The sequence below is a fragment of the Sceloporus occidentalis genome, unplaced genomic scaffold (assembly GCF_023333645.1).
Source record: "Sceloporus occidentalis isolate IW3139 unplaced genomic scaffold, rSceOcc1.0.p SCAF_10, whole genome shotgun sequence".
Taxonomy (NCBI): Eukaryota; Metazoa; Chordata; class Lepidosauria; order Squamata; family Phrynosomatidae; genus Sceloporus; species Sceloporus occidentalis.
The window spans coordinates 23,392,063-23,409,638 of NW_028316990.1; the positions used below are offsets into that span (position 1 = coordinate 23,392,063).

Below are 17,576 nucleotides of genomic sequence, written 5' to 3' on the forward strand. Positions count from 1 at the left end.
TTCCATGTTTTGTACCTGAGCTGCCTCAAAAACCTTTTCCCCTCCACAAAAAAGTCCCAGGATTGAAACTGAACTCAAATACATTTCAGTTTTACAATACAGCACACACTTTGGAACTTCTTAAGGGTCTTCTTATGGCTAGAGGCAAACCGTAGAAACCACTGAAATGTCCATGGATGTTTCTTTGCAAAACGGATGCTCTCAAAGCGACATGGGTTGTGTGGTTAACAGCTTGTGGCTATAACCAAATGAGGTGTTGCTTTGAAAAGAGCTAACCAAACAATTTTATAAAATCAATAGTATTCCAAATCAGTGAAAATTACAAATGCCAAGGCAAAGTGAGGAGGACAGAACCACAGCACAGAAGAAAATGGGAAACACATGAAGGGTCGACTGGAGAAGTATAGAATCCAGTTTGTAACTCAGAAACATTAGAGCAGGGATGAGAATCCTGAAGGTCTCCAGATGCTGTTGGACTTGCAAGTCCCTGCAGCCTTCGTCAGCACAGGGAATGATGGGAGCTGTACTGTGGCAGCACTCAGAGAGCCACATGATTCCCACCTCTGAATTCTCCTAATGTGTTTTACCTTGCAGTTACAGAACAATTTGGAGGACCGCACTGCTTGGGTAGGTTGTGCCCTCTGGAGACTTGCAGTTATAGTTGAATAATATATATACACACAAACACCTAAGCAACTTGGGTGTCACTGGTAAACACAAAGGTTAAACCTCTTCTGGGTGAACAGATGAAATAAGGCAATTTAAATAACTCTCCTTCCACACACCCCTTGCCAATAGTTCAGAGAGATGAACTTAGATCACACTGATTCAAATGACAATCACACTGGGATACACAATCTAGAGGTGCAAACAGGTCAGGAGATGAAAAGGGAAAAGACCATTCCAGGACGACTACTAGCTATTTGGGTCACTCACTTATCCAAGCACTGCTGTGTTTGCTCTTGCACAGACAGCAATACAGGGCTGATCTGTCTTTCTCTGAAGCTAAAGCAGAAGCACTAGTAGCTGACTGACAAAACACAGCCGCTGCAAACAACAGAAGGGCTGTCCAATTGACTGCCATGCTTTTTGGAACAACTTCTCAAGCATTTCTGCTGACTTTCATCTCTTAACTGCAAATTTGGCTGGTCTGATGTTAATAATTTCTGAAAAGCTGTTCTAGTGGAGTGGAAGCTCACAAATTTTCAGGCGGAAGAGCATAGACTCGAACTTCAGCTGGATCAGACTGCTGGCTTCATTGATATATGAAAGTTCACTTTGGAGTTATCGGCCGCAACACAGACCAATCAGGAGGGGGAAATGATCCTTCTCTTCTGCAACCTGGACCAACTTACCTCTTTGGCCTTTCATTCAGACTTGTACTACGAGCACGGAAGCTGTCCTTCTCAGGGGTATCATCAAAGGAAAGGAGGACATTTGATCGCAAACCCTACCAATCAAGGAACACAAAAAAGAGCTCAGTCTGTCAAATGTAACTCTATAGGTCCAAGTCCAGCTTTCTCCAGGGTGGTACATCCCAGATGTTTTGGACTACAAAAGATCTCTGGTGCAGTTGGCATGACCAACAGTGGCATCAGGCTGGCCTAGTAAAATAGCCCACCTCACAAGAAAAAACACACACAATGCAATGATCAGTGTATGTGCAACCCTTGCTAGAACAGAATATTTTAAGGGAAATAGAATCCAACTTCTCTAGGGCTAGATTCCCAAAAGGAATATGGAGAAAAGTAGGGTTTTGCTTCTCTTTATCATGTAGAGTTATTTGTGACCTAATGGGAGTGCGCCATTAGGACAGGAAACCTATGAAGGTTACCTAAACAGCTTGTGAAGGATCCAAGGATGTACCCCTCCCACAACAATGGATAATTTCCCTACATACCGCTGGTTTTCTCAATTAGGAGGACACATGCTTTTAAAATGCTTTTAATTCTACAGCTAGTTTAACCGTATTTTAACTTTTGCACATTTTAGTGGTGTCGACTTTTATCTGCTTTTATTATTTTAAAGCTGCTTCGAGTTCCAGAACTGGGGGGAAAGCGGAATACACACACACACACACACGACCAAAGTATCAACATCATCTTTACCACCACCATTTCGCCACAGGGAAGGCACAAGAGCATGGCTCTGCAATGCCACTGCAAGAAGTCCCCTCCTATGTTTGACGTACTGTTCAAAAGAAGAGCTCACCACCCTGAACACTCTGATCCTGAATCCATTCCCTGGTCCATCAACACGACTCAAGCTCGACTCAGGCTTGCATCCTTCCGAGGTCGCTAAAATGAGTACCCAGACTGTTGGGGGCAAATTAGCTTACTTGCTAATTAGCTTACTTGCTGTTCACCGCTATGATCTTTGGAATAGCGGTATATAAATAAAACAAATTAATTATTATTAACACCATCCTCCCATCCTTCTCTCATTTTGCACAAGAAGCTCACCTTGGTAATGTAGGGTACAAAGTCTTTCCGGAAAGGGAGGCGGCACTTGATGAACCACATGGCTATAACATGGTGCGCCAGGCAGACAATGTACTGGTTAAACCTGGGGAAATTATTTAATAAAGGCAGTTTCAACAGAAGTGAGCAGTGACCCACAGGCACTCATAACTCCCTACTAAAGAATAAAAGGAGCCAAGTAAAAATACTATTAGAGCACAATCTCAGCGCAGGGATGCCCTTGAAAAGCATCCAGCCCATGTGGCTCTGCTTGAGGGCCAGGAGGGAGATGGGGTGACAGCATAAGGGAGCTCTCCTAAGGCACACCCACAGCCAATTTGGCTTGGGAGGGTAAATTTGGACCCACTTGACTGCCATTGTGCAACCTGGGGAAACCCATTATGGCAGTAGGTACTGGATAGCTCCTTGCACAATGTTTGAAAGAGAATTTACACTGGTCTAACTTCTGTTTAAGTCAACATGAGGAAACACCATGAGGCACTCTGAGATGCTAAGAATCTGGAATTTTAAATTCTGTTACTGGGGATGTGGGATAGAAGGGAAAGGGGTTGAGGGCCTGACAATTGACTAAAAAAACAACAACATAAAGCCTGGAGGTTTTGTCTGCCAAGTGGCACAGGATCATTTGAAGAACAACTCCTCCCCACTTACTTGGAGGGGTTTGTGTAGGGCAGGGAGATGGCAAACACACTGGCATACTGTTCTGCGGCAAAATTCCTATAGAGATGAGGCAGTCGGGCCAGTGCTGGAATATTTCCAAAAGAGAAAGAAAAAGAAAGAGAAAGAGAAAATCCAGTCAGTGAGTGAGCTAGCTGGCCACCATGTTTACTAGAAATTTGGGGGGCCTGGCTAAAAATAGACCCAAATTCAACCCACAGGAGCCAAGTCACAAGTAAGGACTTTTACAAAAGAAGACCTCCCCCGTCATGCCACCCTCAGCCCCCTCACGCTTTTACAGCTTGGTCTTCCAATTACAGATAGAGGTACAAATCCCAAGAAAAACACAAGAAGTTCTACAATGTCTTCACAGATGCCTTGAGGTCTCAGGCTCCTTTCACAATATCTCTTGCCCCACACTAAAATAGCAGAACAATTGCAGAACCAAGAAGGCTTCTCCAAAGCAAACTGTGTTTTGGCAGAAATGCAATGAGATGTCCCAATTAAGCCTCGATAGTTCAGATGAACCATGCTGATGCTGGTGAACTACCATGCCCATCGTCTCTCACCACTGGCCAAACTGGCAAGAAGTGATGGGAACTGGAGTCCACCAGTATCTGGAGGGCTACAGCCCCCTACCCTGCTCTTCAGTGCACCTAAAACAGCGACCATATTTTCTACAGATGTGTTCCCTCTCTGGTGCTCTCCTCCCAATCCTAGGAGATAAGCCTAAGAGAGAGAAGGATGCCACAACTCACTTGAAAGGAATTCGAGCAGTGGAATGGCCATGTTGGCTGTAGCTGAAATATGGGTCAGTTTGACGATCAGGACAGGCAGGGCTTTGATGATAATATCCGGCATCTCCACACTACAGATGGACAGAGCCACGACGCACTGGTTGGCACAGCGATAGATCAGCCCATGCTCCAGGCAGTAAACCATCTCCCGCTGGGAGTGAAGAGAAGAGCAGGGTGATGGAAGAGATGAAAGCATAACATGGTTCTGGCATTATGACAATTAGGTACCATTGGGTAATGGCAGGGGTGGGCAAAGCAAGGCTTCAGGGCTGCACACAGCTCCTCAAGTCTGTTTTTGTTCCCCACCTTTATGTTACATTTAGTTGTAAACAGAATTCATATATTTTTATTGAGCCTTCCTTTGTCATAAACCCTTAGGCACCAGGGAGGGACATTTCAATCACCAGAGCCATGCTTTCCTGCAGAGTTAATACCTGCTTGGCTTTGTCCAGGTAACTGTGGTAAGAGATCAAAGCAGTCAAGACTGGAACCACAGCCAGGTGCAAGTCATTCCGGGAAAGTCCTTCTGGGATGCCCCTTAGTCGTTCGGTCATCTTTTTGTCTGTAAGCTGGCAAAACACACAACATAGTTATTGTACAACACTAAACTCAGTCATTGCTCAAAATGGACAATATAGTCAAAAAATTAGAAGAACACCAGGACTTGAAAGGGCAGTTATGAAGGAGCCAGATAAGATGTAAATATAAAATTATATCATTGAATACCAAAGTCAAGATCATCAACACTATAGCATTTCTGATTTCTGTATATGGAAGTGAAAGTTGGATAGTAAAGAAAGATCAGCTCATTGGAAAAATAGTGCTGGAGGAAAGTTCTACAAATAATACAGTCCAAGATGCTGGGAAAAGTGAAAGGCAGTAGGAAAGGAAGAAGAGCACATTAGAGATAGATTGATTCAATCAAAAACGCCAAGGCTGCTCTGAGTTCAAAAGACCAAGTCAGGGTTGTTGATATCAGGATGATCTGGAGGTCTCTCATTCAGAGGGTCAACATAAGTCAAAACTGGCTTGACAGCAGATAACAACTACAAATGGAGACATCATGGCTCATCCACACAAAGAGACCAAAAATGGCAAAGAACCAATGGGACAGACACACTCTTACCATATTACAGAGGGCTGAAGAGAGCTGGTCAATGTTGCAAGGGGAGGTCAAATAAAGCACCTTGTACTGCAAAGACCTGGGCAATTTGTTCAGAACCAGCTTCAGTACTTTCCAGTCTGTCTCCTAGAGAGAAAGAAGAAAATGAGGAACATGTTAAAAATAGGACCTATGGGACACATCCAGCCCCAGGCTGACCCTCAGGTCTAGAAGATGGAAAAGACTCTGATGATCCACCATCAATAAACATAAATGAAATGTATGCTGGTTTCAAGCTGGTAACTATCATTTCCTCATTATGAATTATGTATTTAGTGCTCATTTTTTTGAATTTATTTTCATTCAAGCTTTAAAAGGAACACTTTTTATTAGTTCCTTGTTCTAAAAGTAAATGATGCTAAAAACTCGTAGAAAGAGAGAGAATAAAACCCAGCCCTTTTTAGTCCCAAAGATTTCCAATGAACTGAATGGAGGGGTACTGCCAACAGCACTTCACCCCACATCCTTCTGATTCCATGATGCTTGGCATTATAACCCCTCCAATCCCAAGACCCAATTTCTAACATTTTGGATTCACCACTCACCTGCTTTAAGCATTGCAGGAGGACTCCAAAGAGCAGAGAGTAAGGTAAATGCCCGGTACGGATGGCCGTGCTCTGAGGGGGCAGGCTAGGGCTTCCTGAGGGAGGGGAGAGGGCACCGGCAGGCTTCTTTTCAGGCTCCCTGTGATGTAAAGAGAAGACAAGGCCGCAGGGTGGCATCAGATGAGGTTGCCTTGAACCAGGACAAGGACAGCCATTTGAATGTGGCAGGCAAACCCCCTTCAAAAACCTTTCAGTACAGCTATAGGTCAGAGAAGGGGGCACAGAAAGTGCAGCCAATGGGCCAGATATATAAAATTAATAAAATACATGACCTATCCACCCATCCACCCAAACATCAAGAGGCTCATCTGAAGACAAAAGAAAACAATAGAAAATAAAAAAAAATAGGGCTTTCCCCCCCAAAAGCCAGAAGACTGAGGGGGAAAACAGACCCATACTTCCAAACACTCTGAGTTGGGTTATTAAATTAGAATCATAGAGTTGGAAGAGACCACAAGGGCCATCCAATCCAACCCCCTACCATGCAGGAAATCCAAATCAAAGCATCCCTGACAGATAGCCATCCAGCCTCTGCTTAAAAACCTCCAAGGAAGGAAACTCCACTACACTCCGAGGGAGTTTGTTCCACTGCTGAACAGCTCTTACTGTCAGGAAGTTCCTCCTAATGTTGAGCTGGAATCTCTTTTCCTGGAGCTTGCATCCATTGTTCCCGGTCCTGTTCTCTGGAGCAGCAGAAAACAAGCTTGCTCCCTCCTCAATATGACATCCTAATGTCTAATTTACAAATTGTAAGCCGCCCTGATAGCCTTGGCTGAAGAGCGGGGTGTCAGAAACAGTCTTGAATTCAGTTACAATGTTAATCCATATAAATATATATACACTGTTGTGGAGTTGCATTGCTATTAGTAAGGTTAGGTTGAAAATTGTATCTATTTAGTAACTTAGGTCCCTTTGAGCTCTGGGGGGCAGACCATCAGTGTCTCTATGCGGGGGCAATAGGTCACACTCCTTTTCTTCAAATACCTCCTTTAAATCAGAGTAGCAGGGCGGGAAAGCTGCCGGCTGCATAGCTGTGGCTTGTCCTGTCCTATTGTAGGGCCCCTTTAATTGCACCACCATGACTCTATCCTCATCCAGCCCCGATCGGGAGTTTGGGCTGACGTGGTGCTTGCACCCTGGGTCACTAAAAGTCATTTGTTCCATCTTCCAATTTATCTCCGGGTTGTGAAACTCTAGCCAGTCTATGCCCAACACCACATCACATCCATGTGTGGGGCCAATTACAAATTGAATCTGTTTCCGTGTGTGGGGCCAATTACAAATTGAATCTGTTCCCAGTGATCTGAGAACCTAAGTTACTAAATAGATACAATTGCCAACCTAACCTTACTAATAGCAATGCAACTCCACTACAGTGTATATATATTTATATGGATTAACGTTGTAACTGGATTCAAGACTGGTTCTGACACGGGGTATAAATAAATATTATTGTTGTTGTTGTTGTTGTTGTTATTATCCCTTCAAGTATTTAAACAGGGCTATCATATCACCTCTTAAACTTCTTTTCTCCAGGCTAAACACACCCAGCTCCCTAAGGCATTCCTCATAGGGCATGGTTTCCAGACCCTTCACCATTTTAGTTACCCTCCTTTGGACACACTCCAGTTTCTCAATGTCCTTTTTGAATTGTGGTGCCCAGAACTGGACACAGTATTCCAGGTGGGGCCTGACCAGAGCAGAATACAGTGGCACTATTACTTCTCTTGATCTTGATACTATACTTTTATTTATGCAGCCTAAAATTGCATTGGCCTTTTTAGCTGCCGCATCACACTGTTGAGTCATGTTCAACTTATGGTCTACTTGGACTCCTAGATCCTTTTCACGTGTCGTCTCATTCAGCCAAATTGTGACAGTTCTGGTCACTGTGAGGTTGAACCCACTGTGGGTTGCTGTTGTTATTTGCTATAGAGTCAACTTTGGTTCCAGATCACCCCCATTACTGTTGTGTGCCTTCAAATCAACCCTGACTTATGGCAACCCTGTCTTAAGAGTTTCCTTGGCCAGCTTTCTTCTGAGGATATTTGCCAATGCATTCCTCTAAGGCTGAAGGAATGTACCTTGCCCAAGGGTCATCCTATAGGCTGAGAAAGGAAACCAGTCCGAGTCTCCTGAGGATCTAGTCCTACACTCAAACCACTACATGGCACTACTGATATAGATACCAGGGGTGAAAAATTGAGTTTCAGACTATTGGAAGTAGTCCCCATAAGAAACGTACACAAAGTCACAGAGGCAGTATGGACTAAATCTCACAGGGCCATCTTTGGTGGCCAGGCCCAGTCGGTGGAGGGAGTCAGCCTGAAGTGAAAGCAAGAAGTCAAACACCTAAAAACAATGACAAAAAAATAGAATTAAAGAGGAGGTCTTATATTATTACTGGCATTTATTTATAAATCAGTGTACATGGCATTTTATGTATCAAACAGCTAAGAACAGTGAACCCTGCCACAGGTGTACAACCTAAAATATGTATACAAAGAAAGCAAGAATACAAATATAAAATTAAACTTAGCCCAAAGGAGATCAAGCAGAAACTAGGTAGATAGATGGATGACAGTTTCTGATCTTTACAGGTGTAGAGAAGTATGCTTGAAAATACACCAGCAGAACCTGCACTATTACAAAAGCTGGATGGAATAGTAAAGGACAATTCCCAGTAAATAAATAAGGTGGTTGGTCCCCTGGGACACTCTTCTCGTCATGCCAAGTCTAGCAAAAGAGTAAGAAAAATTCTGCATAACAACTATCCTTTATGAAGCAGCTAAAAAAGTATTCTTCGCTCCTTTGGTTTATCTTCCTTGCAGTGGGACATGGTAAGGAGAGGGACTCTCACCTGCAATCGGATGCTTGCAGCAATTGGGAGGCTGTACTTGTATTTATAGTGAAGCTGAATGTGATGGACCAGCATCTCGTAAACACGGGTGGCGTGGCTGGCAGGCAGGCTGTACAGTTTGGTCTGGAAAGAGGAGGAGGAGGAGGAAATTCTGTCAAGTCAGAACCATGAAAACACTGCCATAAACATACGAAGGCCAGCAAAGCTTTTTTTAATTTGCCTTTTTGAAACACAAATGGGAAATGCATGACCCACGGGCCTCACACTCTTTCCTCCCCCTGGCTGTTTTTGATGTCTAGAGATCACTCAGGAGACTCCTTCCCTGCTCCCACCCTGAAAATAATTCAACCAGATAGACAGAGTGAAAGATAGACTGACAAACAGGCTGACAGATCAAGAGAAGTATTTCCTTACAATAGCAAATCAAGAATTGTTGTTCCCAAATGCCTTTTAGAGGTTTATGGAGCATTTCCAGAGGCCTAAAGTGACCTGGAGGTGCAAACACATGACAAAAATGTCCCACGCTCCCTAGAGGACCTTTGCAGGGCATTTGGAGCAATGTTTTTACCCCCGGTGTGTGTGTGTGGGGGGGGGGGGGGGGTGGCACGTAAGCCGCAGGCTGCAGTGAGATCATCCCAAAGGCCAATAAAATGGGCCCCAGACCTTCCAAAATTCTTCAGTTTTACCCCCCAAAAGCTTAGAGGAACCACTAGACAGAGAGAACGGATGGCAATTCAGAATGGCAGTTACCTGGAGAATGACTAGCAGGCCTAGCACAGCAGTCTTCACATCCTCTAAAGAGGCAGAATAAGAGAGAAGGTCTCTTTCTTCCAGTTCGGGAGGTGGCAGCAGGGAATGTGACGCCACCTTTCCAGGAAGAGAGAAAACAGGGTTCTTGAATTTACCCAAAGCTACTCCTCTATATTCTTGACCTTGTGGGAATGGGTATGGCCTTTGCTGTCAAAGGAACTACTGTGGGCCCAGCAGCTGACTTACCTTTTCTATAATATCCAGCAAGCTGTTAAAGTGATGGGTGTTGCAACCCTCTGCCAGGTCCACCAGCAATTGGGTAGCCAACTTGCGAACTTGGTGGTCCTTATCTTCTGGGATGTGAGTCAGCTGGGAGATGACCACCAAGTTAATCAACTCCTCCTGCAGAGAACAACAAAATTATGAGCAAACTGAGGCAAACTTGGTTGGCCTGGCTGTGTCCCTAAAACTGTCTCCCAGAATCAAAAGAAGCCCCACCTCATAAAACTGCCGGTTGACACTCAGGACAAAAGACAGGACATGCAAAACATTGATGCGAACAGCACTCCGACTTTCGTTTCTAGGTAGAAAGAGAAGGCAATGTTCATTAAAAGCAGGAAATCCTATTCTTTCTCATACTCTCATTGCTGTACCTAAAGAGCTGAAAACTATGGCTACAAAACAGGAGCCAGAGAGCAAGGATCCTACCTGAAGAACCTCTCCATCAAGAGTTGTAGGTTGTGAATCCATCCATCCTTCGCTGGGTGGATGGACTGAGCTCGGTACGTTATCAGGTTCAGAACAGAAGATTCCTTTCAAATAAAAAAGAAAAGAAAACCACTGCTTAAAAAGAAAGGAAGCAAAGTTTAACATAAAGAAAAGTAAAGAACAGGTAAAATAAAAATGTGAAGCAAAGAAGAACCAGAAGAATCTGATCTGTCAATAAGATCACCAGCTACTGTGTGTCACAACCCCACCTCTGGTTCCCCCCCACACACACACACAACCATACAATACACATACACATATAATACACACACAAGCATGAATACTAGAGAAAGCCTACTGACGCAAAAGAATTGGTCAAAAGGAAAGGAGAGCAACCTCTCTAAGGCAAGAGATATGATTTTTGTTTCTCAGTAGCAACTCCTCCAAAGAAGCCCCAAGCAAGCCTTACGGGTCTTTCGTTGGCACATTTCTCCACAAGCTCGAAGTATCTCTCCTTAGACCCATGGAAGTCATTTTGTTCACACAGTTCCTCCACGGTGGTCAGCAAATCATGGACAATAGATTTCAGTTCCTGACTTTCCAGGGTCTGAAAGACAAAAACGGCAACTTTCAGACCCAGAAGAAGCTTGTGGGATACATCTCTACAAAGAGGAGCTTCAAGCAGCATTTAGCATCTTTCTCGTGCAGAAAGAGTAAAAAAGAAGAAGCGAGAGACACATATCAGCAAACTGTTTTTGACAGAAAAAGTGGCCTCTCTTAAAGGACAACTTTGAAAACTGCAGAAGGAGAAAGTATAGATAAAAAGAGATGGTGACTTGTTTTTACAAAAGTAAAACTCTTTTACAACCTCACTAATAGTATCACCATGTTCCCCCAGGACCTGAAGTAGGCTCTGTATTTACCTGCAGCTGCTGGAGTAACAGCTCAATGATGTCCAGGAGGATGTCCCAAGTGACCGCTTGGAGACCCTTTCCATACTTCTTGATCAGCCTTGTGATGGAGAGGACTATTTCATAAGACACAACGGCATTTGGACATGTCATGGCCTGGAAGGAAAAAGCCCTCTGTGAGGAATATCAATGACACAATCATGTTGCAGGGGTTGGTGCAGGGAACTCGGCACTTCTGTACTACTACAACTGGATATTCAAAGGGTTTGAAGCCGAGAGGTCATTTTAGGGAATTCTGAAGCTTTTTTTTTTAACTTCATGCGGCCTGGACTTTGCCACCCCAAGGATTTAAGGATCTTCTGAAGTTCAGATTTACCTTCAGGAAAGAGGGCAGCACTGACGTGGGTGAGTTTTTGAGGGACTGCAGCCGGTGCGCTCCCCACAAGGCCATTCCCACAAAGAACACAGCCCCTCGCAGCAGGACTGCATCTTCCATGTAGGTTCTGAAAGCAATCAAGTTTTATAATCGATTTAACACACATTTCTGTCTTTGTGAAGGGCCCACATTCAAAACAGAGGAAAAGCTTTCCAACTCACAAACAAGGGGTAATGCTTATTATAATGGACATCTGCCAGCCCTACAAGAGAAAAAAATTCTGGTCCTCAACTAAGAGACATCCCTTAAAATAATGGATACTTGGCAACCTTAGTTACGATGCTAGTTGTGCAAAGTAATGTTTGAGCATTCGCACCATTAAAGCCCCTTTTCTCCAGGACACCAAAACTACATCATAGCAGCAGCACCCTTTCAAGCCAAACCCGCATTTCCCATAAACTCTGTGCAAGTCACCTCATCTTCTCCACCCAGCATGCCCCCCCCACCCCAATCTATCCTCAGCTCCAAAAGTGGATCTTTGATGAACCTGTGGTATTGCAGTAAGAGATTTTCCGCAGACTGTGTTACTCACTTGTCCTCCATGATTCGGCACATGTTGTAAATGGCACTGTGACCCAAGTGAGTTCCCAACAGGTTTCTCATGAGCTGAAGAGCAAACACACAGGGTGCCTTGTTAAACCTTTAAGGGCCTTGCACATGACATAGCAAGATGTCAGCCCAAAAAATCCTTCTAAATTTTGCAGTAACAAAAACACTTACAATTGTGTTAACAAAAACCATGAGGTCTTGTGCCAAATGAACTGATGCACAAAGGTTTACACTAAAAGAAACTGTTTAGCATTCTTAAAGGTATCTGGTTACCCTGTTCCTTTTATTTAAAAAAATCTACAGATTTGAATGATACCAATGGCAGCTGATGTATTAACAAGCAATGGATTTTTCAATGTCCATGCAAATGATATCAATCAAAAGGGGGAATGAACCAAGTATTAGATTACAGGAAAGACCCAAGAGCCAGAACAGGTAACAGGTAACCCCATGGACAAGGTGATCTGAGACAACTAATAAAGCAGTTTCTGCAGGACTTGTATTTCTCTCTGAACTCCCCCTCTGTTAAGATTGTGCTTCTCAAACTGCCTCCTGTTCTGATTGCCAACCTCCCAGCAATGTAACTGACCTTCCAGCATGGCTCACAGAGTTCCTTTACGTTGATGGTCCAGCACAAGGTAACAATAAAGACAGGGAGCGTTTCAGAAGGCAGGTGGTTGTAACACACCACAGCATCCAGAACTTGCAGGGAAACCTTGGAAGGACAAGAGGAATGAAAGAACTGTGATTCCCATAAAATGGTAAGACAGTAACTTTCAATGCCATGGTTATTTCTATGGTGATCCCCAAAGCACCATACAGCAGTGCTTCTCAAGCTGTCTGAGATGTATTTTCCCCACTGTGTAGGAACCAGCCATCGGCTACACCTGTTTCTTTATCTCCTGGAACTCGCCAGGGTCCGCCAGCCAATGGCTCATGGACTGGCACCAGGTGATGGACCACCCCTTTGAGCATATTTTCTTTCTGGAACTAGGTGCACTTCCAGGCATCTTCAAGGGTTCTTTCAGTACATGACACTGACACATGCTACTGCTATAGCATAAGCTTTAATGAAACTGGCCCCCAAACAAATTCTATCCAAAGTTTCCCTTGGCCAGCAATGAAATCAAATCCCCCTTGCTGGGCCTATGGGGAGCACTTGCACTAAGGTGCACCCCGTCAAGGAAACACCAATTGAAGATGGGCTCCCAAGGGTTTTACAGTGCAGAAGCAAAGAAAACCAAAGTGTGCAAACATTACCCATCTCCCCCCGCCCTGTGGCTGTGAGAAGAGTGCAAGCAGGTTAGCAACCAAGAAAAGTTTGCTGCCCAAGTTGGCTCGACTTCTTATCTTCTCCCAGCCCAGACTGCAAATCTAATGCAAAATGTATCCAATAAGGTCACTAATGCAAGTTGATTCTTTCATGTCAATGCACAAGCTTTCAGTGTTTGGCTATGATGTTAATAAGGACTCCAAAAACCATCTGCCTGGTGGCACAGGCCCAGCTCACTACAAATATCCACAACAATTATGCATTCACTTACTTCAATATCAATTGCAGAAGATGTCTGGATGCACAAAAAGCAGATTGTGCTGCAGAAAAGGAAAATATGGTTGTGAGTGTTTCCTGTATTCTAATTTTGTTCTCCGACCCAGAATTTCTAAATTTAAGGATTTGAGTGAGCAGCTAAGTTGCCCTAGATATATTAAGATATGCAAGGATATGTTAGCCCAGACAAGTTCTCTTTCACTATCATGCACTTATGGTGAATTTTCATATCTCTGTGGTGGCTGCTAACAGATGACATGCATGAAGCTACAATATTTAATTCAGCCCTGATATAAAGGCACTGTCTTAATTCCACTTACCAATTCTAACTGATCATTGGAATCAATGAGATTTACACAAAACTCAACTTACTCAGCAACTGATTCCACATGTCTATACTATCTGGGCACATCAACTGGATTTGGCCCATTGTACATGTTTTGGCTGGCACTGTCTATATAAATCAATGTGCTGAGTCTACAGGGATGTTGGTTTAAACCATGTGTGGCCAACTGTAGAAGACTAGGGGAAAGCATTAGCCATGCAGGTGGTCCTGAAGGGCTACAACACCCTCTAAGACTCTTGGGTATTTCCACCATGTTAGTTTGCCTTCTTGGGATGAAGTCCTCTCTTGGGCCTACATTGGCTCAAAGGAGCACAACATGTGGTGGGAAAGCCCCATATACACCGTAGAGAGATTTAGGAGAATAAAAAGATTTTTGAAGTATTTCGCAAAAGGTTTTGACACCCGTGAGGGGACACAACTATGGCTCCAAGGCCACGCTGTGTCTACCCAATTAAGCTATAGCCAGAATTTGTTAAAACCAAAAGAAGCTTTAAAGCTGAGTCTTACCGGACCATGACAGTAATATAATCATCTAAGTAGCAGCTGTTGAACTTAACCAAGTTGACTAGCACCAGAAGGAATTCTGAAGTCAAACCAACTTGCATCCATTGAATGACAAATTCAGCTGATGAAGAAACAAAAAAATTTTAAAAATTGAGATGTGAAATGGCTAGGAACACATCCTCTTTGCTAAACGCTAGAAAGTGTCTCATAAAAGTGCTAGAGAAGCATTTAAGCTTTGGTCTGACCCATTAAAAAATTCACCAGCTGTGTCTCTGTAATGCCCCAAAATGTGCAATGCAGATACAATAACTGATTCATTGCAAGCTTCAGTTACACATTCCTCCATTAAAAATTTCACTATCTTTAAGCAGTGGTTAAAAAGCAGGCCTACCCAATTCTTCTTCCAAATACATTATGTATCTTCCATTATCCGTAAGAGCCTTGAACACTTCAAGCCGTTCATGCAGGTCTTCATTAGAAGGATAATCTTTTATCACTTTAAAGAAGTGAGCGCGGAGAATCCCCAGCCTCTCCCCCTTAAAGATGAAAAGAAAGGGCTTCTTAAACCGAGGGTTCTGAAATTTTGGAAAAAGCACACCTCTCAGGGGCCCAAAGTCCCAATGGAAGAGTTTGGATGTCACAATAAACCAGAATTGTGAAGGGTTCCATTGAAAAGTAAGGCTAAAGTAAGATAAGTAAGACAAGATTCTCCTGCTAGCAGAAACAGGACAACAAACCAGGAAGGCTTTCACAATGATCTGTTTAGTGTTACACCTGAACTAAGAGCCTTAGCTTGTTTTTCTCCTAACAAGCCAGACTCAAAAACCAAAAAAGCAAAGCCTGACTTATGGTTCTGCCCTTTTTTCCACAATAAGCATGCTCTGCTTGTTTACAGTGTGCCATAAACCTCCACCATTCAGGCTCACCATGGTATGCCAACCAACCCATACAATTCCTTGGTTCGGCTACTTCTCTCAGGCGTACTATGAGCCTTACCTGCCCTTGAATAATCGCCTTCAGCAGATGAAGCACAGCATGTCTGGCCTCAGCTGGTCGATCCGGCTGCAGCATATCCGCTACTACCTTCCAGATGGCTTCCACTGCATGCTGAGTGAGAGTACACAAAACTTACACATTATCCGGACTCATACCGAACTGTCAGTGGCATCTACTAAATTGGAACATTTCTGTTTTTCTCATTTCTCCCAATGGATAAGCCCTGTGCACTCACCTCTTCAAACTTTTTCGTTTTTGCCACCTCGCAGATTTGGCCGATTGCCTTTATCCGATTGTTCAAGCCACATTCTGGGCTCAGTTCCTGCAAAGACAGAGACTGCGGCTGAGACACAGAGTGGACATCCATGCGTTGAGCTGTCCTCACGCAGTTTATGACCCTCAGCAAACCCAAGCATCCAATGTTTCTAAGCGTTACCTTGAGAATCTCTGCCGTGATGATAAATTCTGTCTGTTTTCCTTCTGATGACTTAGAGTTCGGCCTGGACTGCCCCAGTCCTAAGAGGCTCTTGAACTTCTCCTTCAGACCGGGGTCTTTGCTCTGTGGCTTGGCCATCCTTAACTAAGAGAGCATCGAAGAAACTGATGGAAGACAAACAACAACGTGGCATCAACAGAACACAAGGCAACGCTTTCTCAAGAGGCAACTTACGTACTCTCGCCTATTCCGCACGGGATGATCTCTCCTACAGGCATAAGCCAGACTCCTCCAAGGAATACACCATGCTGAGGGGAGCCCAAGCTTTTCAGGGGTTTGGCATACACCCCAAAAAGCAATGGCTTCAAGGAACACATACTCGACTATAAGTCGACCTCATGTATAAGTCGAGGGCATGTTTTGGAAGCAAAATTATGGATTTTGATATGACCCTTGGATAAGTCGAGGGAAAAACTTAGGTTCATGCAACAAAGGACCCAAATGATGAAGCAAAGGAAAACAATGCCAAAGAACCTACAAAATTATGGCAGGCATAATGATTTTGTCTCACACTAAAGGCTGGATGGAAGAGAGAATAGAGGGAGGTCAGTGCTTCCAGGGCAGATTGCACTCTTGCCTTTCGCCAGGGGATGCTTCCCTTTTTATAAGGGTTAAAGGATAGTATTTACATCGACCCATGGATCAGTCGACCTAGGTTTTGGGGGTTAACTTTCTGACTAAAATTTCTAGACTTATACATGAGTATGTACAGAAACTCCTAAACGGCAACAACTTGGCTGATGAACTCAGGGTCTGGCAGGAGATGCGGAGATGCCCTCGGCCAAGACAGCGGAGGCCTAGGCCTGCTGGGCCTCAGTTGTATTGACACTGCAGGATTAATGACGCCACTTTAACTTACATGGCTCCATACTATGGAATCTATATGTATATACACACACACACATGTATGGATACACACACTCAGCAAATTGTGGTGGCCTGGCCATGTCTAGGGTTGCCATAATTGTCCACTAAAACCTGGGACAAAATGTAGGACAAAATCTAGACCAAACTGTAGGACAACTGCAGGACAAAACTCAGCCCAAAATGTAGGACATTTAAGAAAAATGAAGGACCTTACATATCCTACATTTTGGGCTGAGTTTTGTCCTGCAGTTGTCCTACAGTTTGGTCTAGATTTTGTCCTACATTTTGTCCCAGGTTTTAGTGGACAATTATGGCAACAGTATGGGAAAACTATATATGCATATATGTGTGTGCGTGCTTATGCACAGATATACATACACACACACCAAATTCTGGTGGCCATGACAGGGGAAGTCACAACTCCCAGAATTCCATATAGGCTAACCTGGGTGTTGGGGATTCTGGGAAATCCAGTCCAGAAATATATATCCCAGAATTCCATATAGGCTAACCTGGGTGTTGGGGATTCTGGGAGCTGCAGCCCAGAAACAGAATTGACTGACTACAGCTCCCAGGATCCCCTCACCCAGATAGCCAGCGGGGGATTCTGGGAGTCATGACCCAAAAGGCTTTGGCCACTTACCTTACAATATCAAAAGGTGGGCTGGCTCCTGCTTGTTGCCCCCCATGTATCCCCCCATGTATCCCCCATTTTGTGAACGCCCCTAGTTTCGCCCCCCTCCTCCTCCTCCTCCTCCTCCTCCCCACAAACAATGACTTACCGCTGTTTACACTTCCTGCCAAATGTAAACAAACAGACCAAAGCGAGGCCCCCCTCCCTGCCTCCCCGCCCCCTTGGAGAGGAAGCCCCGCCCACTTCCTGCTCGGTGAAGCCCGCGAGAG

General features: G+C 44.2%; 1 protein-coding gene across 7 annotated transcripts in view; it reads right to left on the reverse strand.

The window, feature by feature from the left end:
• Positions 1-17,540, reverse strand: part of TSC2 (TSC complex subunit 2) — a 30,502-nt gene extending 12,962 nt beyond the window's left edge. For 6 of the 7 annotated variants that reach the window (XM_089540773.1, XM_089540772.1, XM_089540771.1 and 3 more), the window contains exons 1-25: positions 17,456-17,540; positions 15,747-15,910; positions 15,546-15,632; positions 15,311-15,421; positions 14,706-14,850; positions 14,318-14,435; positions 13,460-13,508; positions 12,505-12,630; positions 11,899-11,972; positions 11,307-11,433; positions 10,943-11,086; positions 10,489-10,626; positions 10,020-10,123; positions 9,810-9,891; positions 9,558-9,713; positions 9,312-9,428; positions 8,562-8,684; positions 7,947-8,053; positions 5,642-5,780; positions 5,061-5,183; positions 4,369-4,503; positions 3,896-4,085; positions 3,132-3,225; positions 2,463-2,565; positions 1,356-1,450 (exon numbers count right to left, since the gene is read on the reverse strand). In XM_089540773.1, the coding sequence (XP_089396899.1) occupies positions 1,356-1,450; positions 2,463-2,565; positions 3,132-3,225; positions 3,896-4,085; positions 4,369-4,503; positions 5,061-5,183; positions 5,642-5,780; positions 7,947-8,053; positions 8,562-8,684; positions 9,312-9,428; positions 9,558-9,713; positions 9,810-9,891; positions 10,020-10,123; positions 10,489-10,626; positions 10,943-11,086; positions 11,307-11,433; positions 11,899-11,972; positions 12,505-12,630; positions 13,460-13,508; positions 14,318-14,435; positions 14,706-14,850; positions 15,311-15,421; positions 15,546-15,632; positions 15,747-15,884 (2,825 nt within the window). In that variant the 5' untranslated portion in view covers positions 15,885-15,910; positions 17,456-17,540. The remainder of the gene's footprint in view (positions 1-1,355; positions 1,451-2,462; positions 2,566-3,131; positions 3,226-3,895; positions 4,086-4,368; positions 4,504-5,060; positions 5,184-5,641; positions 5,781-7,946; positions 8,054-8,561; positions 8,685-9,311; positions 9,429-9,557; positions 9,714-9,809; positions 9,892-10,019; positions 10,124-10,488; positions 10,627-10,942; positions 11,087-11,306; positions 11,434-11,898; positions 11,973-12,504; positions 12,631-13,459; positions 13,509-14,317; positions 14,436-14,705; positions 14,851-15,310; positions 15,422-15,545; positions 15,633-15,746; positions 15,911-17,455) is intronic. The other variant, XM_089540768.1, reaches the window with a different exon arrangement.
• Between the last annotated feature and the right edge of the window lie 36 nt (positions 17,541-17,576).